The sequence below is a fragment of the Sus scrofa genome, chromosome 14, assembly GCF_054392235.1.
Source record: "Sus scrofa isolate SSC_HxYL_T2T_F1_AM1 chromosome 14, Sscrofa_HxYL_maternal_Yorkshire_Landrace_v2.0, whole genome shotgun sequence".
NCBI classification, from domain to species: Eukaryota; Metazoa; Chordata; class Mammalia; order Artiodactyla; family Suidae; genus Sus; species Sus scrofa.
Window position 1 is genome coordinate 79,771,608 of NC_139396.1, and position 26,584 is coordinate 79,798,191.

The 26,584-nt window shown below is 44.3% G+C and overlaps 1 protein-coding gene and 1 long non-coding RNA gene across 7 annotated transcripts in view; one reads left to right on the forward strand and one right to left on the reverse strand.

Moving 5' to 3' along the window:
- Positions 1-26,584, reverse strand: part of LOC146396806 (uncharacterized) — a 769,570-nt gene that overhangs the window by 464,909 nt on the left and 278,077 nt on the right. The window lies entirely within an intron of this gene.
- The window catches only part of PCNX2 (pecanex 2), a 293,795-nt gene that overhangs the window by 219,476 nt on the left and 47,735 nt on the right, over positions 1-26,584 (forward strand). For all 6 annotated transcript variants that reach the window (XM_021074292.2, XM_084996835.1, XM_084996833.1 and 3 more), the window contains 2 exons: positions 7,633-7,691; positions 11,960-12,175. In XM_021074292.2, coding sequence (XP_020929951.2) covers positions 7,633-7,691; positions 11,960-12,175 — 275 coding nt within the window. The remainder of the gene's footprint in view (positions 1-7,632; positions 7,692-11,959; positions 12,176-26,584) is intronic.

Here is a 26,584-nt window from a genome sequence, read left to right on the forward strand (position 1 = left end):
AGTCCTATGCTATGTTTAGTTGCCGTTTTATGCACTCAGAAACCTGGATATCAGAAGGATTAAGTGATTCTCTCCTTTACATCGCTCAAATAATTTAATAAATTATAAACCAAGTTAGAAACAGAAATCAGATTTACCAACTTAGAGTCACAGTCTTATTCTTGGAGTTCCCTTACATTATCTTGATGTAATGTTTCCAGGCCAAATTATTTTACATAGAGTACCTCATGCAAACATGAGGAGTTCTCGCTGTTGCACAGCAGGTTAAGGATCTGGCATGGTCTCTGTGGCTGCATGGGTTTGATCCCTGGCCTGGTGCAGTGGGTTAAGAATCTGGCATTGCTGCAGCTGTGGTGTACATCGAAGCTGTGGCTCAGATTCAATCCCTGGCCCAGGAACCTCCATGGGCCACGAGTGCAGCCAAAAAGAAAAAGAAAAGAAAATTGCAAACATAGGATGTCAAACCTGCCTATAACATCTTGATTCATAATTTTAGTCAGTATAACTCATTTGACAAGGTGCCTCATGATGATCGTGGAATTAGGAGCATTGTTTTAGTTGGACTTGATTTTGTAACAGATTTAAGGATTGAATGCACTGAGGTACAGCGTTACATTAGGAGTGAATAAAACAGCAAAGGAAAAGTGAAGTCCATGTCAGCAGGGAAATGGTGCTGGTGTGAGTTTATTAAGTGCCACATCCCTTGAGGATGAAACAGCACCATGTCTAAATGGGCTTTATGTTTGGAGAACGTGTCTTCTCTTCTTGAGTTGCTGTCTCTCTTGAGACAAGTGCCGGTGAAAACGGAAGGATTGGAGTAATGCCTCAGGCTGTGCATGTCACTGCCAAATCCTGCAGCCCCATTGCCAAGGGTTGATGTTACTTTTCCCCAAGTTTGGGGATTGTCTTGATCCAAGGTCTGTGCTTACCACGGGTAACTAATGAAAAAATAAACGGATCTGTAGCCCCAGGAGAAATATCACCTGCGACTCTAAATGAAACACGGTCAAACAAATGACATTGGGCCTCTTTTTACCGGGAGGATCTAGCACCCAGAAGTCAAAACCCTAAATCAGCCATGTGAGTCTTGCAGAAAATCCAGTGGCCCCCTGATCATTTAATCCTGATGAATCAGTTGTAATCCTCTGCATCACCATCTATTCACTTCCTCATTTGGCTGACTCTTGGCCCAACCACATGCAACTTGAATTTTTTATTAACTATTTTGATTAGTTGCATTTGCAGAAAGAAAAAAAAGTAACACTTTTCACCCCCTAAATATTTATGACTTTCCAGTGAATGAATGGTTGGACCTTGTATCATGTATTTGAAATGTTGGCTCATCTTGGAGTTTTCTGACTGAAATGGAAGCAGCGATCCTAATTTGAGATGCAAGCAAGTTAGGGACAAAGATGAGAATCACACATGAATTATAGGATTGGAGTCACTAAATTCTGGCCTGCTATTAGCTATGGAAATTTTTGTAATTAAACTTTTTGTTAGTTTAGTATAGATTCACATGGAGTTGAAAGAAATAATAAAAAGAGATGTCCGCATATACTCTTTATCCAATTTAAATGTCTTAACATCTTACAAAACTATCACTGTCAGGATATGGATGTTGGTACAGCCAAGATACAGAACGTCTCCAATCCCACAGAGATCTCTTCTGCTGCTCTTTTAATAATCACACCCTCTTTCTTTCTGCCCCACCCCCCACTAAGCTGTTCTCCAACTCTGTGATTTTGTCATTTCAAGAATTTTATATAAATGGAATCATACAGCATTAAACCTTATGGGAATGGCTCTTTTCACTCACCATATTCGTTGAAGAGTCCTCCAGATCAGTGAATATGTCAATAGTTTGCTCCTTTGAATTGCAATGGAGCAGAATTCCATAGTGTGGAAACCACAGAGTCTGGTTCCCAATTCACTTGTTAAGAGACGTCTGGGTCGTTTCCAGTTTTTGGCTTTTATGAATAAACCTGCTAGGGACATTCATCTATCAGTTTTTGTGTGAACCTAAGTCTTCACTTCTCAGGCAAAATAAAATTACTGGGTCATATGGTAGTTTTTTAAAGAAACTGCCAAACTCCTTTTCAGAGAAGTGATACCATCTTATATCTCCACCAGCAATGTATGAGAAATCCAGGTTCTCTATATCCTTGGCAGTATATTGATGTTTTCACCATTTTTTATTTTAGCCATTGTGATAGGTATAGAGTGATATCTCATCATGATTAATCTACATTTCCCTAAAGATTTATGGTATTAACATATTTTTCTGAGCTCATTTGCCATCAGCATGTCCTCTTCAGGGAAATGTTTGTTCATATCTTTGCTCATTTCCTAATTGGATTCTTTGGGGGGTTTTTGGTTGGTTGGTTTTGTTGTTTTACTGTTGAATTTTGAGCATTCTTTATATATTCTAGATACTAGTACTTTGTGAATATGAGGTTTGCAAATATTTTCTCTCAGTCTGTAGCTAGTCTTTTATTCCTCTTAACAGGGTATTTTTTTCTTTTCTTTTTTGGCCACCCCATGGCATATGGAATTCCCAGGCCAGGAATCAGATCTGAGCCACAGTTGCTACTAATGCCACAGCTGTGGCAATGTTGGATCCTTAACCTACTGTGGCGGGGTGGGGATCCAACCTGCATCACAGTGCTCCAGAGACACTACCAATCCCACTGCACCATAGCAGGAACTTAGCAGGGTGTTTTTGAAAAGCAAAGTTTTAAAAAGACATTCTTATCAAAGGTACATGGACTTTTCTCCAGGGTAGACTATATATTAGGCCATAAAACAAGCCTCGATAAATTTAAAAATATTGAAATCATACAACATATGATCTCCAGCCACAATGGATTGAAACTAGAAATCAACAGCAAGAGGAAATCTGGAAAATTCCTAACGATATGGCAAATAAAGCATACTTAAACAACCAATGAAAAGGAATAAATCACAAGAGACAATAAAAAATATTTGGGGATTAATAAAAATGAAAAAAAAAAACCTATGATATATAGCAAAAGCAGTGCTCGGAGGGAAATTCATAGCTGTAAATGCCTAAATTAAAAAATAAGAGGAGTTCCCGTTGTGGTGCAGTGGAAACAAATCTGACTAGGAACCATGAGGTTTCGGGTTCAATCCCTGGCCTGTTCGGTGGGTTAAGGATCCCGTGTTGCCGTGAGCTGTGGCATAGGCCAGCAACTACAGCTCCTATTAGACCCCTAGCCCGAGAATCTTCATGTACCGTGGGTGCAGCCCTAAAAGGACAAAAGACAAAAATAAAAATAAACATAAGAAAACAAATCAATAAGCTAGTATTCTATGTTAAGGAACTAGAAAAAGAAAAGCAAAGTAAACCAAAGCAGACAAGAGGAAATAATAAAGATTAGAATGTAGAGAAATGAGAATACAAAACAATAGAAAGAACAAATTACACCAAAAATTAATTCTTTGAAAAGATCAAAAAAATTGACCAACCTTTCCCAAGAATGACCAAGAAGAAAATGAAAGAAAACTCACATTACTAAAATCACAAAAGTGAGAACATTACTATAAACTTTACATAAATGAAAGAGAATTATATAAACTATTGTGTACCAGCAAATTAGATAATCTAGCTGAACTGGAGGAATTCACAGACGCTACCAAACTGACACACACACACACACACACACACACACACACACACACACACACACACACTACCAAAACTGACTGAAAAAGAAATAGAAAACCCGAAGATACTTATAACAAGTAAAGGAAATTAGTTGGTAATCAGAAAACTCCTAGCAAAGAAAAGGCCAGCATCAGCTGGCTTCACTGTCAAATTCTGTAAATTGTTTAAAGAAGAATTAATATCAATTCTTCTCAAATCTCCCAAAAAAAGGTCAAGGAAGGAGCAGTTCCTAAATCATTCTTTGGATCCAGTATTACTCTGCCATCAAAGCCAGACAAAGTCATTCCAAGAAAAAAAAAACAAACAGGCCAATATTCCTTACGAATATAGATGCAAAAATCATCAGAATATACTAACTCAGATGAAATGTGTGCATATATTCAACTTAAAAGGTGACAGTGTCCTTCTTTTAGAGTCTGGCTGCCTTCTCATTGTCTAGATTTCTCTAAGCTGTTCTTCCCCATGGTTACAACTACAGTCTGTCCACCTCAGGTTTGCCATATGAACAAACACCTATAAAACATCTCAATCTAGCCAGACACACTTCTCCACCAAAAATGTAAGTCATGTGTGCTGACGTAGGGGAACTTGAGGAAGTGTAATTAAGTAAATTACTGTCATCTTATTTCAGTTCCTTGGATGGAGTCACGTAAGAGAGAAGGGGCTTAGCAGGACCGATGAGGAGGTGGGAAGGCAAAGCTTGAAGGGAGGAGCCCAGCTTTACTCTCTGCATCCCATAGTCACATAAAGGAAGGATGCTTGGGAGTAAGTCAGCTTCTCTGGGGAGACCTATCACTAGACTTGGCCTCTGGTCCCCAGACCTCATTGCCTAGCAACGAGCAGTGGTTTTGACAGGCAGGGGCAGAGAGTATTCTGGAGGAGCACACCTAACCACAGCAGCATTTTGATCTCACCCTGAAATTGGAGGTGAGTTGGAAGCCCCCATTTTCTCTTTGAGCCACAGAACTGATGTTCATGCAATAGGACAGTTAAGGCAGAAATCCAATTACTGAACTAATTAGCACCTTTGAGTGGTAAGCATTACCCAGTATAGCTGGCACTTCCCTTCTTTTTTTTTTTTTTTAATGCATTACTCTAATTCTTTTTTTTTTTTAACTTATTTTTATTTTTTAATACTTATTTCCCCAATACAGTTTTGTTTTCTACTGGTGACCCAGTTACACATACATGTACACATCCTATTTTCTCACATTATCATGCTCCATCATGAGCGACTAGACACTTCCCCTTCTTGGAGAGATGGTGGAGAGCCAGCGGCCCTGGGGCCCACAAGCAGCTGAGCTTAGTTACTGCTTATCAGAATTTAGCACTCTGCGTCCAAGGCCTTTTGCAAAGCTAGCTTTCCAGTTAACATAGTTTCAGAAGGTGTTTTAATTCTCAAAGGAGTTTGGTTAAATGACTTTCTTTTGGCTCAATCCCACTTTAAAAATTGTTTATTCTGCTACTGAAAATTCCATTTGTCCTAGGTCTTAAGGTGAAATTAAAATTCCATTTAGGGACTAACCATGCCAACATGGGATTTCGGCCTTCATTAGAAAGAATTTTGTTGTTTGCTTGATTTTCTGCCACACTGGGCTCTTTTATTTTCAAAGCTGATCTGAGGGTATTTGGAAGGAAACTGAAGCAGCAAGAGAGCAGCATGCTGGGCTTAATGGCCTTTTTGAGCTGTAACAGAATATTCCTTCTGTCTAACCCATCTGTAGAGGCTATTCCACAAAACTTAAACCTAGATGGTTCTCTGATACCTGAGACAGATGAGGAAACAAGAAAGCTTTTTTTTTTTTTCTTCTGAAGACAACCTTTTATTTATTTAAATTACAGTTGCATCAAAGCATCTTTTAATCTCCTCTGATTCCCAAGAGACAAGTTCACAGAAGAAGACCACATTCTGAGGTTTCTTTGTAAGCACCTTTACCAAGAAGGGCTTGTCATTTAGTAAATCACAGTCAGTATGTCAACAATCACACTGAAGTGTTATCTAGAAGCACCCCTGCCTTCTTAGCAGGTGTCGTGAAGGAAAAACCCTTCAAAAGCAGTATTATCTTTTTTTTGGTCTTTTTAGGGCTCACCTGCGGCATATGGAGGTTCTCAGGCTAGGGGTCTAATCAGAGCTGTAGCCACCGGCCTATGCCAGAGCCACAGCTACTCGGGATCTGAGCTGTGTCTGTGACCTACGCCACAGCTCATGGCAATGCCAGGTCCTTAACCCACTGAGTGAGGCCAGGGATTGAACCCTAGTCGGATTCATTAACCACTGAGCCACAACGGGAACTCCTATCACAGGGTATTGAATACAGTTCCCCTTTGCTTGACAGTAGGACCTTGTTGTTTACCTGTTTTATAGATCATAGTTTGCACCTGCTAATCCTAAACTCCCAACCCCTCCCTCCTACCCTTTGACAACCACCAGCCTGTTCTCTGTGTCTGTGGGTCTGTTTCTGTTTTGAAAGTCCTTTCTTAATGGCTTAGGTTTAACCGTATGATATTGCCATTTCTGTAGGCAACATAAACAGCTGAATATCATCAATTCCTTGGGGTTGAAGTCAGTTTCATATTTCATCCTTCAGAGGATGATGAGGCCACCATTCAAAAATCTGAAATCGTAATGGCGTTTCCATCATGGTGCAGTGGTTATTGAATCCGACTAGGAACCACGAGGTTTCTGGTTCAATCCTTGGCCTCCATAAGTGAGTTAAGGATCCGGCGTTGCCGTGGGCTGTGGTGTACGTTGCAGACTCGGCTCGCATCCCGCGTTGCTGTGGCTCTGGCATAGGCTGGTGGCTACAGCTCTGATTAGACCTCTAGCCTGGGAACCTCCATATGCTGCAGGAAGCAGCCCTAGAAAAAGCAAAAAGACAAAAAAAAAAAAAATCTGAAATTGTGAGAAAAAGCTGGTCAGGCACAGTCCCTCAGAGCAGAGCAGACTGTTGCCCTTATAAAAGGTTTTCAGGGCATCTGAAGTTCAAGGATCAGAGAGATTAGAGACTTATGTCCACTGATGCCATCTGCACAGGTAGTCACCTGGGGAGACTGCTGGTGACTGGTTGCCCTGAGGGCTCTGAAGTGAGCCCCTCCCTCACCTGCTGACTGGGAAGCCAGTGGGTCAGCTGGCTTCCCAAAGCTGAGTCAAGATGAGTTGTCATAACCGGAAAAGTTTAAAATTGGTTCTGGGGACCACTTGTTACCATGGCTAAAGACAGTGCACCTTCTCCTAAGCTTGTCAGAGTTGTTTGTATTCTTTTCTTCTTCTTCTTCTTCTTCTTCTTTTTTTTTTTTGGTCACCCTGAGGCATATGGAGTTCTGGAGCCAAGGATCAGATCTGAGCTGTAGTTGTGACTTACGAGGAAGCTGTGGCAATGCCAGATTCTTTCACCCACCGTTCAGGAAGGGGGATCAAACCTGGGTCCAAGCACTGCAGAGATGCCACTGATCCCATTGCACCACAGTGGGAACTCCATGTTTTAGTTCTTGTGGTTCAACTTAAAGAAGATCTGTAAGCAAGGGCTCAAATATTGAAAGCAAGTGGTGGAACCATGGTCTACTTACTACAATTTTCTGGAATCAGTTGGAAAAGAGAGACAGCTATGTGCGCACTGCCTTCATGTTCTGAAAGGGAGTGACCTTAATTCAAATGCTTGTTTTTATCTTGTGGACTGGTGCTCATAATTGACAAGGACGAAGGCCATTCTCCCATATCCTAAGCCCCAATCATGTCTTTGCTTCCTGTGTCTTTTCCACTTTTCCCTCTCTTCCTTTCAGTGAGACCCCTCCCTTTCCTGGCAGCGTTGTCAAAGTGCCATATTCACTCTAATACGTGAGCCCCACCACCCTTCATTTCCCACTCACACAGCTGACTCTTGTAGCCAGCTTTCCTTTTCAGGGTTCTAACTATGACCTCTTCCCCTTTTTGTGGCCCCTTCTAGTACAAGGCGCGTGGATAATTCCAACACGAGGCTGGTGGTCCAGATTGAAAAGGATCCAGGTAAGAGGATACCTTCTTTCTCTCTTTGTAAACTATTTGTTTTGTTGTGTAGATGGATTCTTTCAATCCTAAAAGGGGGATTAAGTAGCTACTTTTGTTAGCCATGGAGACAGTGCACATCTTGGTAAATAAGCTGATGGTAAAAATGAAACTGCGCATATAGAACTGATCATGTCTCCTGATTTGGTTTGGAAATACATCCCTTCATTATTTAGAATTGATTAGATGTCTCTTCAGTAGTGAATATCTGTTAATTATGACATTTCATGTTGTGTATGATAAACATTAAATACAGACTAAAAACCTTGGTACTGGTCTTCTGGCAAAATATTTTCGGAAAAAACATCAGTGTTATGATGTTTTAAAGGCAAACCATTTCAGATTCCAGGATCCAGAAGTCTTCAAAAACTTTATTCAATAGTAAGCTGTGTGGAGTTCCCATCGTGGCCCAGTGGTTGACGAACCCAACTAGTATCCATGAGGACGCAGATTCGATCCCTGTCCTTGCTAAGCGAGTTGAGGATCCAGTGTTACCACGAGCTCGAGCTGTGGTGTAGGTTGCAGATGCAGCTCGGATCCCATGTTGCTGTGGCTGTGGTGTAGGCTGGCAGCTACAGCTCCTATTCGACCCCTAGCCTGGGAACCTCCAAATGCCACGGGTACAGTCCTAAAAGGACAAAAATAAAATAACCTGTGGAAGGATTTATTTACCGTCCAGAAAATCACTTTACTTTTTTCTTCCCATAATCCATCTCATTTTTAACTGTTCAGCCTCTTTTTTTTGCTCATATCAGAATATATATTTCAATTATTCTCTATTTTTATCCACCTCATTCTCTCCCCTGGGCCAGAAATTGTCTAGCAAGAACTGTAGCATGTTCATTAGCTATGTACGTATTGCATATACATTGTTAATTTGAAAGCCTAATTTGAAATTTGAAAATACTTGGCTTATTTTTTTGTTGTCATTTAACTTCATGTCAGTCTGACTTGGGGAGCGAGCGTGGGCTGGGGTATAAATAACTCTAGTACGGAGCCATGGGACTCTGTGTCTTTGCAGGACCATTGGTATTAGCATATGGATAGTTGTATAAGTGCATTGTCTTTAGATGTTCCTCATTTTGTCTCATTGTACTCTAATTGTGCAGATATGAGGTCAATGTGTTCTATGATCTCCACTTTTAGTGGTTTAAATTGTTTTGTTTTATTTGAACATTTAAGCAAAAGTTAATTCTCTCAATCAGACTTTTCCTTTAAAAGTGCCAGACACTCAAACTAATCTCTGATTAGTGTCTCAGGACATGAGCTGATTCATCATAGAAAATGAATATCATGGCAGGTCAGGCAGGCTTCATTGGCAGAGAAAATTAAGCTTACTGATACTTTATTAGGCTACATGACATGACTCAGCCCATGGAACTGTTCATTTCTTTCCATTAATCATAATTAGGTTGTCAATGCACTCATTTCAATTCAGCTTTTAACTGTCATGAATGCCTGGCAATGATCTTCATAGCTTGATAGTGTTGTCTTGTAGACGGCTTAGTGGTGGATCAATGCTCTTCCTTATGCAGGTGCATTTGGGGCTAGTCTGCACCTTCCTACACCCCCAGTCGTGCTGTTTCTGGAGGGTACAGAGCAGAGAAGCTGCATTCAGATCTCCAGTCTTTACCTCAGACCTCCCTGAAGCTCTGTCTCCAATGCCAGTGCACAGTCTAAAGGGGATCCTGGAGCTTTGCTTTAGGCATTTTCTCTTTGAAGCAACCCTATGCTTCTATGCTTCTCTGACTTTCTAGAGCCAGGATTTACTTCCCAAAGAAGAGATACCCCTAAAATAAAAGCACGGAGGGCAGGCTTTTCTCCTGGTCCCTCCCAGCACTTCTTCCACCCCTAGGACCACAGACCAGGAGGACTTCCCAGGTACCTAGTCTTCCCTAAAAGTCCATCCTTCATCTTGAGAGATCTGACAGAGGGAGTAGAAGTCTATGCCCAGCAGGGACATGAAAGGAAGTGCACCACGAACCCCCCTTTCATGCCCCTTTCCATTGGGAAGCTGGGTATTATTCCTCCACTCCATCTCCTTGCTCTGTCCTTCCCCCTCTCTGCCCTGGTGTTCTCCTCCCTCCCAGTTAGAATAGTTAAGATTAAACAAACCAAAAACAGTTGACAATACAAGTCTTGGCAAGGATGCAGAACCACCAGAATTCTCCACCCTGGGAGAAGGATGCAAAATGGTGCAGTCGCTTTGGACAACAGTGGTGCCACTCCTAGGGGTGACTCAAGGCTTTTCACCTCAACTTCGGTTCATGAATATCATGAGCAGATCTATTTATAGTCGCCAAACCTAGAAACAACCCAAATGTCCTTCAGCTTTTGAATAGATAAGCAAACTGTAGTACCTGCATCCAAAAGAAACAGAATGAACTATTGCTCTGTACCACAATATGGATGCAACACAAAAGCATCATTCTGAGTAGTGCCTACGTGACTGTAGGCATTGTTTAAGGCACATAGAACTGTACAATAAAAAGAGTGACATTTTATTCTATATAAATTATTCCCCAACCAATATATATATACACATGTATAATTTAAAAACAGTAAATATCTCTATATAATAATTTATATCTATGTATATAATATATAAAGTATATTTGTATATAACATGATATTAGCAATAATTATTTATATTGAAGCATATATCTATGTATATATGTATATACACACACACATACATATATGTATATAAACATATATATATGCACACCGTTCATTGTATTTGTATGTAATACATAATATTAGCAATAATTATTTATATTGAAGCATATGTGTGTGTATGTGTATATATAATATGAATGTTTATGTGTGTATATAAAATATGTATGTTTATGTGTGTATATAAATACACACGCACAAACACACACACACTGTTCATTGAGTGTAAATTATATCTCGGTGACTTTGATTACCCAAAAAAACACTAGAGTTACTTGATGGATATGTTCTCTAAAACCAAGTTTCTCTTAAAGAAGCTGTATCAGCTATGGTGTTATCTATTATTCAATAGCTATTTAGTTAGTCCCTATAACATGTAAGAATTCTGCCAGGACTGTGATACAAAAATAAGCAAATTCAGTCTTCCTTCACTGTATCGTGCCTTGGGGAAAGCAGATGTTAATCCAATGACCATACACACATGTGCACAAAAGTCGAATTCCACCTGCAACAAGTGCTTCAAAGCAGAGGGTCACAGAGCCGACGGCCTGTAACAAGGGATGAGGACTGGCGCAGTGGTCGGTGAAGGCCTCCTGGAAAGGGCAGTTGAGCGAAGGTCTAGAGAACCGTAGGGGGAACACGCCAGGGAGGTTGGAGGAGAAACCCAGGCCAAAAGGCGGGTCTCTACAAAGCCCAGGGTGGAAAGGGGCATGTGAGTCACTCAATGGAGAGAAGTCCCGCGTGGCAAGCGGGAAGGATGAGGGAGGGGTTAGTGCGGGACAGAGGTAGAGAGCAGACCACAGCGCCCCTGGGGTGACCATCCGCCCTGAGCTTGATCAGGGCCGTCCCAGCTTATTCCTATCAAGGATAACTTACGAGACCCTGTTACAGGGGATATGATGAAGTCATGTCTCTATCTTAATAACCCTGAGAAATCACTTTAAATAATAGGCTGGTGGAGTCCTGGGGGACATGGTCCCCTTTTCAGTGTGAAAAGCTCCTTCCAGCTGTGGATAGAGAATAGGTTAGCTAGAAGGTGTCCCAGCGAAGGTATCTAGAGAGTCCCGTGACCAGTACAGCTTGGAATGGACACAGGAATGGGGGAAAAGTAGGAAGATGCAAAGAATACTTGAGGAAAGTAAAATTGGGAGGCTTGGGTGTGAAGGAGTGGGGATCCCTAGCTTGTGGCCGACTGGATGGTGGTGCTGCCCTCTGAGAACAGAAGGGGGCCTGAGTTGGACACACTGGGCGGGGCGCGGGGGATGGAGCATTTGAAATATACAAGAGGGGTAGACAGGGAAGTTACAGGTGTTGAGCTGCAGCAAGAGATCTCACCTGGACTTCGTAAGTTGTCTGCATCTAGGCAAGAACTCAGTCCATTTGTGTAGATGACATTGACCTGGAGGAGGTCTCGAGAGAAGGAGTAGGAGGGTCTCACAAAATGCACTCTGATGAGAGAGGTGTCTGATTCACTTCAAATGACAGCCTGCTGTCCCCCACATCCGGCACACCAGAGTAGGACTCACCGGGGCTATTTCTCATCCTGTCCTCAGGGAATAATGACAACAACCTCAATTCCATTTTTTACGAGCACCTGACAAGGGCCCTGCAGGAGTCCCTCTGTGGAGACCTGGTCCTTGGGCGATGGGGTAACTACAGCTCCGGCGATTGCTTTATTTTGGCTTCAGATTATCTCAATGCTTTCGTGCACCTGATTGAAATCGGCAATGGTCTTGTCACCTTTCAGCTTCGAGGACTGGAATTCCGAGGTAAGTGATGCTTTACCGTGGACATTGTTGAAAGTCAGTCATTTGGATTCATTATCAGGCAAAGCTTTCATAAGAAGTCGCCCTTAAAAAAGGACGCATGGCATGCCTGTCCTATAGGATAGAACAAAGGAGCTTGTGCAGCCACTTTCCTCAGTGCATTTGGATAGAACTAAACCCCAGTCACCTGAGAATATAATCAAGTGAAACCTACAGTCTGGTGTAAACCTTCGAGTAGTAGCGAGTCAGGACTTTGGTTTCCTTCCTTCTGGGAAAAACTCAGAAGAAGAAGCAGGTCTGGAGCACAGCTTGTCCCTGCGTAGAGTGGCCAGACCGGAAACAGGACCTCGGTCTGTGTTGCAAGTGCCATCGTCTGTGGTGGGCAGGTGTCTCTGAGATTTTTTAAATCACCGGTGACATGATAAGAAGAGGGTTGCCTCATAGAGTCATCCTTTGATTTAAATGAAGTCATGTATGTGCAGGTGCTTCGGGAATGCATGCTGCTCTGTTACTGGGTTGGCTCGAATCTTGAAAGGTGACTCCAGGTCTCCCATTGATCAGATGCTGGAGCTGTGTGGTGGGTCCTGTGGGTGTCAGCACATTGGCTGTGCTCCTGTGCCCGTCTCCTGGGTTCTTTGGTGCCTCATTCATTGGTACTGCCTTTCTCCACTGCAACACCTCTTTGGTGTCAGGCAGTGTTCTCTTTTCTTTCCTTTCTTTCTTCCTTTCTTTCTTTCTTTCTTTCTTTCTTTCTTTCTTTCTTTCTTTCTTTCTGCCACAGGTGTAGTATATGGAAGTTCCTAGACTAGGGGTCTAATTGGAGCTGCACCTGCCCGCCTACACCCCAGCCACAGCAACAACCCACTGAGCGAGGCCAGGGATCAAACCCATATCCTCATGGACACTATGTTGGGTTCTTAACCTGCGGAGCCACAACGGGAACTCTAGGCAATGTTCTGACACTGGAGATGCTGTGAGAGTTTTACCCTCGAAACGTGGAAAATAAACACGTAAACAAATGAGCAAACCAGTAACAGGTCAGAGGAAGGCTGTAGAAGAGGGTAACGAAGTTCTGTGACTGAAATTACGTCGGAGGGTGAGCGGGAGGAGTTATGTTAGATGGATGGTCAGGGAAGGCCCTCGGGGAGGATGGGGAGAAGAATGTTCCAAGTGCTGAGTGTAGGAGTCAGAGGCCACCCTGGTGGAAGGATGTGACCAGAAAGTCGGGAGGGAGTCCCTGTCATGGCTCAGAGGTAAAGAACCCGACTAATAACTGTAAGGACGTGGGTTCAGTCCCTGGCCTCACTCAGTGGGCTAAGGATCTGGCATTGCCATGAGCTGTGGTATAGATCACAGATGTGGCTTGTTTCTGGCGTTGCTGTGCCTATGGTGTAGGCGGGTGGGTGCAGCTCTGATTAGACCCCTAGGCTGGGAACCTCCATATGCAGCAGGTGCGGCCCTAAAACGACAAAAAAAAAAAAAAAAAAAAAAAGAAGAAAAGAAAGGCAGGGGGCAGGGTCATATTCCATGTACAGTGGGGAGCCATGGAGGATTCTGGAAAGGGGGATGCCTAACCTTGTCTGCACTTGAAGGGCTTGTTCTGGTAGCTGTGTGGAGAGTGTACTGGAGGGGGAGAAGGGGGGTGAAAGCAGAAAAAAAGGGGGAACACTTAGGAATGTCTGTGGTCACCTGAGAGAAGATGGTGGGGGCGGGTGGTGCTGGGGACGCAGAGGTGGACGGGCAGGACTGCGTGTTTCAAGAGGGGGGTGCTCAGCACCCTCCCCACTTTCTAGGTTGAGTGCCTAGTGGACGGAGGTGCATTTAATGAAATTGGGAAGCCTAGAGGAAGAGCAGCACTTTGGGGTTTGGGAAATGTAATCAAGAGCCCCATTTTGTTTTTTTTTTTAATTTTTTTTTTGAGGATTTTTTTTAAAAGCCCCATTTTGGATATTTCCACTTTCAAATGCCCTTGACACATGCGAGTGAATCTCTCACTAGCGAGTCTGACACGTGAGTGTTATTTTTTGGGGAGACATTCATTCAGCACTGATTGTATGTCAAGCACTGGGTTAGGTGCTGTGAGTACAGATGTGAAGGTGCAGCCTTATGGAGCTTGGAGCCTTCTAGAAGACAGATGTGCAGTGAGTAGTTACTGCCCAGCGAGATGTGTATGGCAGCACCATGCACGGGCACCGGGTGACCAGAGAAGGGGCACTGGAATCCGACTGGGGTCTGGTCAGCTTGACAGAGGAGGGGCTGCAGTTGGAACGGAGAGAAGGGAACAGGTATTGTGATGACAGAGAGGCACTAAGTGGCCAGATGTGTTTTCCAGGCTGTTTGGGAGGAAGGGGTCACAGACAAAGCTAGAAAGGTAAATAGAAGGGGGTCATGGCCAACCAGTACCTCACAGTGAGTGACAAAAGGACACCTTTCAGCCAAGAACAAATGGCCAACATTTCCCATTTTTAAAACCCTACAGAGGATGCTGGCACATCCTTACACATTCTAGGAAGCTAATTTAGGGACCCTATTTTGGAAAAGGTTACTGGGCCGAAAGAGTAGTGAGCAGATTCTACGGAACAGAGAATCAATGTTTCCCTGATATTTCTCGCAAATGTCAGAAAATGCCACAGGATGTGGCTGAAATTAAGGGTCTCTGGCGCGATAATGCAGTAGAAGTGTCTACCTGGAGAGCTTTCCATTTTTCCTGGAATTCAAAGGAAGAATTTTTAAGGTTAGCCGAGTTGAATCTGAGGTAGGGTTATATCACAAGTTCTATGTGGCTTTACAGCATCTTCGGCAAACTTAACCCACCTTTGCAATGAAGGGGTTCAGAGTTAATTAGATTTTAGAAATTCACTGCACTTTGTCTGCCAGATCCTCATCACAAACAGAAGATCTTGATCTACCACAATGAATGTTTTGGTCTTACCTGCTATCAATTTTTTTTAGGGGGGTGGGGGTGGTTCACCAGCCATGTCCGGGGCTGGCTACCAGCCCTGGCCTCTTGGCTCTCCCTCAGGTACAGCTCAGCTTCCAGTGGGCTGGACAAGGCATCTTCACAGCTGGGTGGTCTCTGGGCTCTGAAAGGGCGAGCACGGACACTGCAATAAGCCCCTTATGGCCCAGCCTCCAGGACAGGCACCAGGTCATTCCCGCCGTCTTTCATTGGCCATTCTCAAATGCAACTCGGATTCAGGTGCCCTGTCACACTGCAGGATCCACTGGATTCCAGACGCTAGAAACGTCATCAGGTGAAATACAGAAGGAAGCAGAGGACCAAGACGGATGTGTTGGGCACAAGACAGAGGCGGAGGTCATATAAGGTGACTAGTCGCCCAGCCATGATGCCGGAAGGGAAAAAAGCCAGCTAACCTGCTCCAATACCCCTCGCTCTTGAACACCCCTTTTTCCTTGACCCAGTTCTGGTTCCACTGGACTTTGAACAGAGAGCTATTGAGGCAGCAGAGAGCGTGACAAACTCTAAATTATACTTTTTTTGCAGGAAGAAGCCAGTTGACCTAAAACAGCTATTGTGATTTCTATCGATTTGCCACATCTAGACCAGTCTTTCCAGGGAAGATCTTGTTTACTTTCCCCTCTTTGGAGATTTTTCTAAGATCTCTCTTCAGGATTTCACTTTTCTTCCCATTTTTCCCATTTTCCCAAATAGCAGGCTTCATTTTGGTCAAATTTTAGCCACCTTTGGCACCACCAGGGGCAGTCAAAATCCAGATGTGTTGAGTTTCCCTGGCAAAGCTTAGTGAAGCCACCGGTGGACACATGAGCCGCTCACAGCACAGGCTGACTCTGACTCAGGAAATGAGTCCTGGAGGAAGGCAGCCTCCCCAGGGCCAGGGAGCAAGAAGGTCCATCTTTCTCTCACTGAAACAGGTACACTTGTATTCATAGGAATTTTTTAGTTGCAAACATCTGGCTAACTTAAGCGGGGGAAGAGCTTATTGGAAGATGGTCTACAGGGCACAGACTTTCTGAGATGGCTGGAGAAGCTGGCTCGGTGGCTGTCACATAAGAGCCATCTCTAAAATCACGCAACGGTGCTGATCCCGTAATCAGGTGGCATCTCAGCTGGTGGCCCCAGCACTGTCCTCACGTCCTTGACATCATGACCCTGGATAGTGGATGCTGCTCCTGTCACTTCCAACCCCAGAAACAGAATGAATGGCTCCTGCTTCCTGCCACCTCCCTTCCAGCAATGCTGCAATCCAGCCCTGCTTCTCCGTGTCACTGTCACTAGCTCATTAGTCAACATCTGGTGTGTATGTGTCAGGGGGATAAAGCTGAGGCCACATGCATGCGCTCCTAGTGCACAGGCGAGTAGTTAAAAGAGTGTCTGACTTTGCGATCCTGTGGTGGGAGTGATTACCCCCCTCTCTGAGACCCATATCATGGGTACAGTGGCTGAAGTCAGGGTAGTTGCTGTAATAGCTAAGCCTGCTCCAGGGGGACACAATAGATGTTTGCATTCACATAGAGTCCAAACCAGTGAGGGGAAGTGGTGGAGGTCAGGGAAGATTCCATTCCACGTGCCAGGGATCGTGGCAAATAGAAGCTCTGTCTATTCTCTAGAACATCGCTTTCAAGGTCACCCTGGGCTTCAGTATTAAGCTGGCAGAGATCAGAGGAGTGCATGGAAAATTGTCATGGGCCAGTTCTGAACCCGGGGTACCTCATTTTCTCTTAAATTCTATTGTCCAGGATTGAACAGAACAATAAGAGAAATGTTGTCTAGCTGAGTACCCGGAAGGAAAAGTAAAAAGGTTTGGTGAACAGCTGGTGTGTCTCTGGCACAGTGGGTAGTTTCCCAAACATAGAATATGGGTTTAGATCCTTGGTGGCCCAAAGGGTTGATCAGCATCCATGGCACATCTTATTTCCATTGGGTGGTACTATCAGGAATGCCTGATACAAATTCAGACCAAGAATACAAATAAAGGGAGTTCCTGTTGTGGCTCAGCGGGTTAAGAACCCAACACGGTGTCTGTGAGGATTCAGGTTCGATCCCTGGCCTCGCTCAGTGGGTGAAGGATCTGGCATTGCCGCAAGCCGTGGTGTAAGTCACAGATGTGGCTCGTATCTGGTGTTGCCCTAGCTATGGCTGTGGCATAAGTCTACACCTGGAGCCCCCATTCAACCCCTATCCCAGAAACTTCCATGTGCTTCAGGTGCCAACATAAAAACCAAACTAAGAAGCTACGTTTTTTTATTCTGCTCCTTTTGGCCCATGCATCCCAGAATAGAAATTTAAAAATACATATATTTGTTGTTATTTTTTGTAAGGGAACAGGATTACAGCACCCTGGCTGCTCTTGGGTTTATGAGTATTCCTTGCATCTACTCAACCAGGGAGGCTTTAAGGAAATCATTCAAGAGTTGGCAGATTAGTCCTCAGCTTTCAAGCTAAGTCAAGGACACAGATAAAGCCCTTGAGAAGACCCACAGTGTGAGGGGCACCTAGTTCAAGGCTTTTCAAAAGAAATGGAATCTGTTGGATTTTAAGACCCATTTAACCATCATCCAAGTAGGTGGACACGGATAAATGGGAAAGTGAGAGTTGATTATCTAGTCAATCCATTTCTGTTCTCCCGTGGTCATCCAGGTGACCTCAGTCAATGGGTTGGCTTATTCCTCTAAGAAGAGGAGAGAAATGAATGAAGAGGAGAGGGCTTCCAACAGGAGCAGCCAGGCAGTGTGAAAATGCTGTCTTTATAAATGAAATAGAGAAGAACCAGGAATAGGAGCAGGGAAAAAAAAAAAGGCGCAGGAGGGAGTCTTTTATGAGACACAAAGCCTATGAAGGTGACATTTCCCACCTGGGAAAGTGACATCCACCCTCAGAATGGCCACAGTCCCACCAGTTCCTTCCATTTAACTTATGGGGACATCCAGGCCCCAGCAGGTGAATTCTTTCTCTAGGCTCACAGCTACTGAGTGATAGAGCCAAGCGAACCCACACAACTCTTAGGCAGCACTTCTTTTTCTATCTGACCATTTGCTCTTCTTTCATTCCTCCTTTCAGGTTTTTTACGTGGGTACCACAGTGTTTGGTTTATCAAACACTAAGTAACTGGAGTATGTTGACATCAATCAGTTGCATGGCCTTTCAGAAGTTCCGTATCACTTTCTCAGTTGCAAAGAACACTCCACTTGAGGTCAGGATATTCAACCAGGCACACACACACATCACTTGGCCTCTCAGAACCTTGATTTCTTTTCATCAAAGCCTTGGAGTGGAGCGATTATACATTCTTTCCAGCTCTGATGGCCCGTTAGTCCAGGTGATATAAAATGCTTCCACTGTAGGATGCCCTCAGGGGAAAGTTGAACTTTTCCTCTCTGCTGGGGTTTAATATAATTTCCTCCCGGGGAGTAGTTGCAGTGGGTGAATATCCCAGGGCTTGGGACCATGGCTGGTGTCAAGGGGGAGGGCGAGAAGCTGCTGGCTTCCTGCTGATACAGGGTCACATCAGCAAGGTCCACATGCCTGAGCATCTGTCCGCCGGCTGGGGATAGGATTGGGCATCAGAAACATTAATGCAATGATGAAGCAGAGTGAAGGAATTTCAGGCGAAGGGAAGAAGAGGACTGGCTGGGATGGGAAGTGACGTGACGGGATCTGCAGGGCTGGGAGGATGGGATCCAGGGTGGCTCCTGTGAGAGGAGAGGAGGGTAAACGCAGAGGCAGGCAGGAGGTGATAGAATGCGGAAATACGCCATCAGCAGCAGGAAGAGCTCACTTGAGATCAGCAGCCATGACTCTAAAGGAAGACCTGGGACAGTTGCTCATGTTTTTCCCTAAGCCACATTCAGCTTCATGGGTGCAGACAGGGAAGGGCAGAGTTGAGCTAATCAGGGCTGAGATCGGAGTTCCCTGGTGGCTCAGCAGGTTAAGGATCTCGCGTTGTCGCTGCTGTAGCAAGGGTTCCATCCCTGACCTGGGAATTTCTGCATGCCACAGGCATGGTCAGATGGATGTCATAAAGGCAAGGACAGGGAGCTGAGAATGTATGCAGGTTGTGATAGTGACTGTGACGGCTGAGAGAGGAGAGGAGGGAGGGTGTGAGAGGGGTTAAAAAGTGCCACCTGGAGGGAGGACCTCCTGCATCTGGGGAGGGCACAGGATTGTTGGAGCTGAAGTGGGCAGGAAGGGAGCTGGAAAGAGAGGAGGTGGTTGCTGCAGAGAAGGAGGTTTGAAACAAGTATTTAATAAGCGGGGAAGCACTTTGGGGACATCTGGGTCCAGGGTTTCGGCCAAGGAGGTGAGTGGCTAAGGTCCAGTGGAAGATGAGGTCCTCAGAGGGGTGGAGGTGAGGGGCTAGGATGCCAGAGGGAGCATCTCTGCAGATGCCGAAATCCCAAGAGTGACAGCAGGAGGGATGTTGCAGAGTGATAGTGAGACAGAGTCAAAGGCTTCACAGAAGGATGGAGGGCCGTAAAAGATAGCAGCAAGATGGGGGGCCCAGGTACATCGAGAGAATCTTCTGAAGGCATCAGTGGGAAGTACTGGCAGGAGGAGCATGTGGAAGCAGCCAGCCCCTGCTGGGGAGAGCGGCCAAGGGAACAGGAACCAGCCTTCCAGCCTGAAACCCAGAGGAGAAAGGACTTTCAGAAAGAAGCTGGGTAGTAGATCAGGAGTCAGGCCCAGGGGCACAGAAAAAGAATGTCAAGAGTTTGTGGCTTCGGTGGGGCTGAGGGGGTGGTTAAGTTGGGGTCAGAAAATGTGACTTCTGGAACAGTGTGAGAATTGGGCTGCAGCAAGTCCTGCGTTCCCCACGGCAAATGGCCTGAGCTGCAGTAAAAAGCATTTTCTCATGGGACGATGAAGCAGAAACTGTCATCTGAGGCTATGCCACGTGTGTGGAAGGTGTCAAAGCTACTGAAATGCAGTTTACTTATGCTTTAGGTTTACATGCAGCCTTCATTATCCACTTTAGTATAGGACTCCTATGTTTTTATCACAGCAAGATTTGTTTTCCAGAAATCTTCTTAGGGGAGGTCCTAGGAAATTATATATATAAAAGACTCATTTGATAAAGCAGGTTTGGGGAATGTTCAAGAAAGAATGATATTAAGAAGTTCCCATTGTGGCTCAGCGGGTTAAGAACCCTATGTAGTCTCTGAGAGGATGCAGGTTTGATCCCTTGCCTCTGTCAGCTGGTTAAGGATATGGTGTCGCTTTGGTTATGATGTAGGCAGGCAGCGGCTGCTTAGATTCGATCCTTAGCCTGGGAACTTCCATATGCCACAGGTGCTGCCCTAAAAAGAAAAAAAAGAAAAGGAAAAATGATATTAGAAATGCATCGTTATGTGGAGACTTACCTTTTCTATTATTTGTGAGACTACATTTTTCTCTGTTGGTGTATTCATTTCTCAGTATTTCCTTGCAAAGAATGGCACTACCTTCTCGTTTGGTCAGATATTTCCAGTTTCTGCTCATATACTAATTTAAACAAGAAAACCTAACCAATACAGATGACTTTGTCCTTTTACTTAAAACAAAGTTGTGGTGAAAATCGCCTTTGTCTTTGGGTGTTTGTGTGTGTAGATCATGAATCTTTGCCGTGATCCTGGGCAGGGGGCCACACATGTGGGAAGTTGGTGGGTATATTTCTTGATAACAAAACAATAAGTAATATTTTGAAAACCGAAGCCAGCTTACTTTCAAAATGCTTGCAAAGTTTATATATTCAGGGTTTTATTCCTGCAGGCTGTGCAAAATCGACTAAGCCAGATTCTGACAGACAGAGGCCCTCAGGGGCAGGGCCTCCTGGCCTGTCCCCGTGAATGACAGCCTCCTGGTAGGAAGCCCAGAAAGGGATGGTTGAGGGAGGAAGAGGAGACAGTGTGAGGTTTCCTGAGCACCAGTTATGTGCCAGGTACCACAGCAAGCACTTTGCTTATATTATCCAAATAGTCTTCACAATGAGTCTATAAAGTAAGTAGGCGTTTTTATGCCTCTTTTAGACATGAGATAATTGGCTGAGGAGGTAAGATGCCCAAGGCCTCAAAGTCACCAGTGATGGAGGAGGGGTGAATGCCCTGATGTAGCTGATTCCAAAGCCCTTGGCCTTGGTAGTAAACTCCACTGCCTTGGGGGGAGGGAGGAAGAAAGACCAGAAGGGAGGGAGGCAGGAGGGAGAGAGGGAGGGAAGAGGGGAAGGAGGGAGTGGGGAGGAGAGAGAGCGGCCTAGAGGGAAACAGAAGTGAACAGAGGAGGGAGGAGGGAGGGAAGGAGGGAGAGACAGAGTGGCGGGAAGGGGCAGAAAGAATAGGAGGGAGGGAGAGAGGGAGGGTGGGAAGGAAGGAGAAATAAGGAGAGACTATGAAAAAAATGAGTAATTGTGGTTCCCATTGTGGTGCAGCAGAAACGAATCCGACTAGGAACCATGAGGTTTCAGGTTCAATCCCTGGCCTCCCTCAGTGGGTTAAGGATCCAGCATTTCCATGAGCTGTGGTATAGTCGCAGACGTGGCTCGGATCCTGTGTTGCTGTGGCTGTGGCATAGACCAGCAGCTGTAACTTCAATTGGACCCCTAGCCTGGGAACCTCCATATGCCGAGGGTGCAGCCCTAAAAAGACAAAAGACCAAAAAAAAAAAAAAGGAGTAATCTCTTTGGTTGCCAAAATTCAAAAACAAAACTTTTGTAAATAAACTATAATGGGAAAAATAAAAATCTTACAAAACAAAAAACAAGAATAAAACTTGTGCTTGTGTGTGCTCCTAAACGTTAATGTGCCCCCCCCCCCGCCCCCCACTTTTAGGTGCTCAGTCAGTCTCTAGAATGCAGCCTGCAAGCTGGATGGCTCCTTCAGAAGGAACAAGGGACAGCAAAGGCGAGTTTGTTAAGGGCCTGGAGCTACACGTGACCAGTGGGTCTGGAAAAAAGCCGAAAAATGAGATTTATGTGCCTGTCTTTGTGAAATGTATCAGCCACACAGAAATGAGTCTGGCTCACACCCCATAATCACCAGCCTGCAGGGACATTTAAAAAGTATCCGTGTAACCTAATCTTATCTAAAGCTTATCCAAGGCCAACCCTTATCCTCACCCGCCTAGTCTGCCTAGTCCTTGTCCAGCCATAGCGCCTGCTCATTTTGGAACTTGCTGGAATGCCCTCTTCTCTGTGGCAACATGGAGATCCTTAGCGAGTCTTTCCTTCTGTCTACAGTCTCGTGGTTCCAAACTTGACCCGTGAAATAATAGGTTCTCCACTCAGAATTTCTCAACACGTCTTTTTCATTTCAAATTATGTGACATGTTGGTGAACAAGACAAAGCCATGGTTGTCCAGATAGCAAGTCTGGGAAGAGGAGGGAGCTTCCTGCTAAACATTAGCAGAGTCTGCATGTTTTAACATTCAACACTCACAAAGAAGTTTTAGGGTGGGGGGAGGAACCAAGATAATACAACTTTGAATTAAATATGAATTAGAAAATAACTCTTCTCAGTCAAGTTGAGTGCATTGGTTTTCTTCATCTGGAAATGGGGCAAGACGGGGGTGGGGGGGAACCATATCAATTCAGAGATATTATATACTTTTCAGCGTTTCTTGTGCTTCAGACCTGCCCAATGTCAGTGTTCCTGTGCAACTGCCTGATGTTGGTTTATTTCGTTTTCTCCTCTGGGTGGGTAGAAAAAAGTCAATTCAGAGAACTTTTTTTTTTTTTTTTTTTTGTCTTTTTGCCATTTCTTGGGCTGCTCCCGCGGCATATGGAGGTTCCCAGGATGGGGGTCCAATCGGAGCTGTAGCCACTGGCCTACGCCAGAGCCACAGCAACGCGGGATCCGAGCCACGTCTGCAACCTACACCACAGCTCACAGCAATGCCAGATCCTTAACCCGCTGAGCAAGGGCAGGGACTTAACCCGCAACGTCATGGTTCCTAGTCGGATTCATTAATCACTGCGCCACGACGGGAACTCCCAATTCAGAGAAGTTTTGACGGTCATTTGCCAGGCCTCCAGAGACACTGTGTGATTAGGGAAAAATACTTGATTTTAAATTCGAAAAACCAGACCCTTCTACTGATCAAGTTGTTTTTAAGACTCAGTGTCCTTATTTCCAGAAGAAGAAATCATATCTACATACCCAGGTTGATGTGTGCGGTGAATGAGATGCTATCTGAGGGAGTTCCCGGAAACGAATCTGACTAGGAACCATGAGGTTGAGGGTTCGATCCCTGGCCTTGATCAGTGGGTTAAGGATCCAGCAGGTGAGACCCTAAAAAGACAAAAGACAAAAAAAAAAAAGAGAGAGAGATGCTATCTGAGAAATCACTTTTCAAGTTGGTAAGTGTCTCATAAATAGATGATGTTGGAGTTCCCGTCGTGGCTCAGTGGTTAACAAATCTGACTAGGAACCTTGAGGTTGCAGGTTCAATCCCTGGCCTTGCTCAGTGGGTTAAGGATCTGGTGTTGCCATGAGCTGTGGTGTAGGTTGCAGATGTGGCTCGGATCCCGTGTTGCTGTGGCTCTGGCGTAGGCCGGCAGCTACAGCTCCAATTCGAACCCTAGCCTGGGACCCTCCATATGCTGTGGGAGCGGCCCAAGAAATGGCAAAAAATAAATAAATAAATAAATTAATTAATTAATTAATTAAATGATGCTTAGGAGTTCACTGGTGGCTCAGCAGGTTAAGGATCTGGCATTGTCACTGCTGTGGCTCAGGTCAGTGCTGTGGTTGGATCCCTAGCCCGGGAACTTCCACATGTCACAGGTGCAGCCAAAAAAAAAGCATTGTTTTGCAATAAAAATTCTCTGAGGAAAGCTATTATATCATGTTCAAAATCTAGCTTGCCAGATAGGTGGCAGGAAAAATTTTATTCCTATGGACAGATTTTAAAGCAAATTCAGGCTCCTTGAAATACAAAGTTGTTATTATAAAAAAGAAACAAACAGACAATTCTGCTCTTCCCACAAAATCAAACATGCTATAAATTATTTGAACATACTTCTCCTCCACTGTCCACTAAGCCAATACACTTCCAATTTTCCTTGTGACATTTAAAAGACCCTTGAGTCCAGTGTGGCTGAAGGAATGGGATGGGAACAGGGGAGACATGGTCCAGGAAAATAATAAAGAACCAGACTCATTCCGTGTCTTGACAGGCCAACCCTGGTCCTTGTTTTAGTTCTGCTCTGAGACCTTATGTCACACATTCTTGGTACTCCATTTATCTTGGTACTCCATTTTGAGATTAGATTAATTTCAATGGCGGTTGAAATTAATTATCAAATGAATGTTTAGCAACTGAGAAATAAGAAATGTAGTGAGACACCTTTATGTATAAACAGATTATTGTTGGAGTAAGTATTTCTTTCCAGAATTGATATCTGGCAATGTCTGGCAGACACAGGGCTGTCTTCCAGGGCAGGTAGCTGGAGTAACTGTCCTGTATGCTTCTTTAAGCTCCTGTTCTAGGGTCCTGTCCCAGGGTCCTGTCCCTGAGAGCTAGCAGGTGGTGGAGGAGGGGCTAAGAAAGGCATTTCTATGACATTGACGCTAGAGAAGAAACCTGGGGGTAGAAAAATCCACTGTGACCTTCTTGAAATGACTATGGTTCCAGAACTTTCTTTTTTCCTTTTTACAGCCGCATCTGCAGCATATGGAAGTTCCTGGGCCAGGGTGGAATCAGCTACAGCTGAGGCCAACACCACAGCCACAGTGACACCGGATCTGAGCCACATCTGTGACCTACACTGCAGCTTGCAGCAAGACTGGATCCTTAACCCACTGAGTAAGGACAGGGATTGAATGCGAATCCTCATAGATACTAGTCAGGTTCTTAACCCTCTGAGCCACATGGGAACTCCTGTTCTAGAACCTTCAAAAAGCTTTCTCTGCCGTGACTTCATTTGGTTACAAAATAGCCTTTGATCTAATCAGCTGCCAAGAAGCAATGATGGTTTAGATTTCCAGCCTGAAGAAAAATGTTCTAGGTTGGGGGGGGTCCTCGTTACTACGCATGACACAGTATAAGAAGGGGCACTCGGGGCTGAGCCCTGTATCATGGGATTGTGTTTCCACCTTGGGACGAAGTCTGGGCTGGGTGAGTTTCAAATGTTCTCTGAAGCCAACTGCTTTGAGCTTAGCAATGACTGTAACTGATGGCCTCCTCCTGTTGTGACCTTGAGCAATTCGGGGAAGAGCTTACCTGTGACCTCAGAAGGAGATTTTCTTTTTTTTTTTTTTTTTCTCTGTCCTGGAAATCACCTTTCGTTCTTTTATTTCTTTAATTTTTTTTTATTAACATATAGTTGATTTTCAATGTTCCTTCAATTTCTGCTGTACAGAAAAGTGACCCGGTTATACACATATATACATTCTTTTTTTTTCATACTATCTTCCATCACGGTCTAACCCAAGAGATTGGACATAGTTCCCTGTGCTGTACAGTAAGACCTCAATGCTTATCCTTTCTATATGTAATCATTTGCATCTACCAACCCCAAACTCCCAGTCCATCCCATTCCCTTCCCCTCCCCCCTGGCAACCACAGGTCTGCTCTCCATGCCTGTGATCTGTTTCTGTTTTGAAGATAGGCTCATTTGTGCCATATTTTAGATAAGTGATATCATATGGTATTTGTCTTTCTGTTTCTGACTTACTTGATAATCTCTAGTTGCATCCATGTTGCCGTGAATGGCATTATTTCATTCTTTTTAAGACTGAGTAATAGTCCACTGTGTATATGTACCACCTCTTAACCATTCATCTGTCGATAGATATTTAAGTTGTTTCCACGTCTTGACTATTGTGAACATTGCTGAGATGAATATCAGGGTGCATGCATCTTTTCAAATGAATGTTTTGTCCAGATATATGCCCAAGAATGTGACGGCTAGATCATTTGGATCACATTATTATATCTTATATAATAGTAGTCCAACACATATCCCAAAGTGTATGTCTAAAAATCACATTGGTTCAACCATATCAATGCCTAATTCTCATCCACTCCATGAACAGGAACTGATTGTATTTTAAGATTAACCTAAATTTCTCTGTCAGCCCCTCCTGGTGACTTCACTGCTTGGCATAGAGAAAACACCAGCCCCAAGCCTGGCACATCCAGCTGATGAAGGCTATGACCATTTGAAAAATCAGCTCAAATGAATATCTAGTAGCTAATTTAAACCCTTATTAATGGATAACACTAAACATAATAGTATTGAAGATATTTGGGGTTTTCTGTGGAATTGAATCCAGTGAACCAGTCTCTGGGACAACTCACAGCAGATAAGGAAGAAAATTGGAGGGCCAGGAGGCCGCTCTTTAAAATATGTTGTACATTTAGCTTTTAATGCACCTCTTGCTGGAAGGTTGTAAAGACGCTGACATTCTTTGAGTGCAGCCTTTCTCCTGCTGGGGATCATTTTTAATGGATCCCTT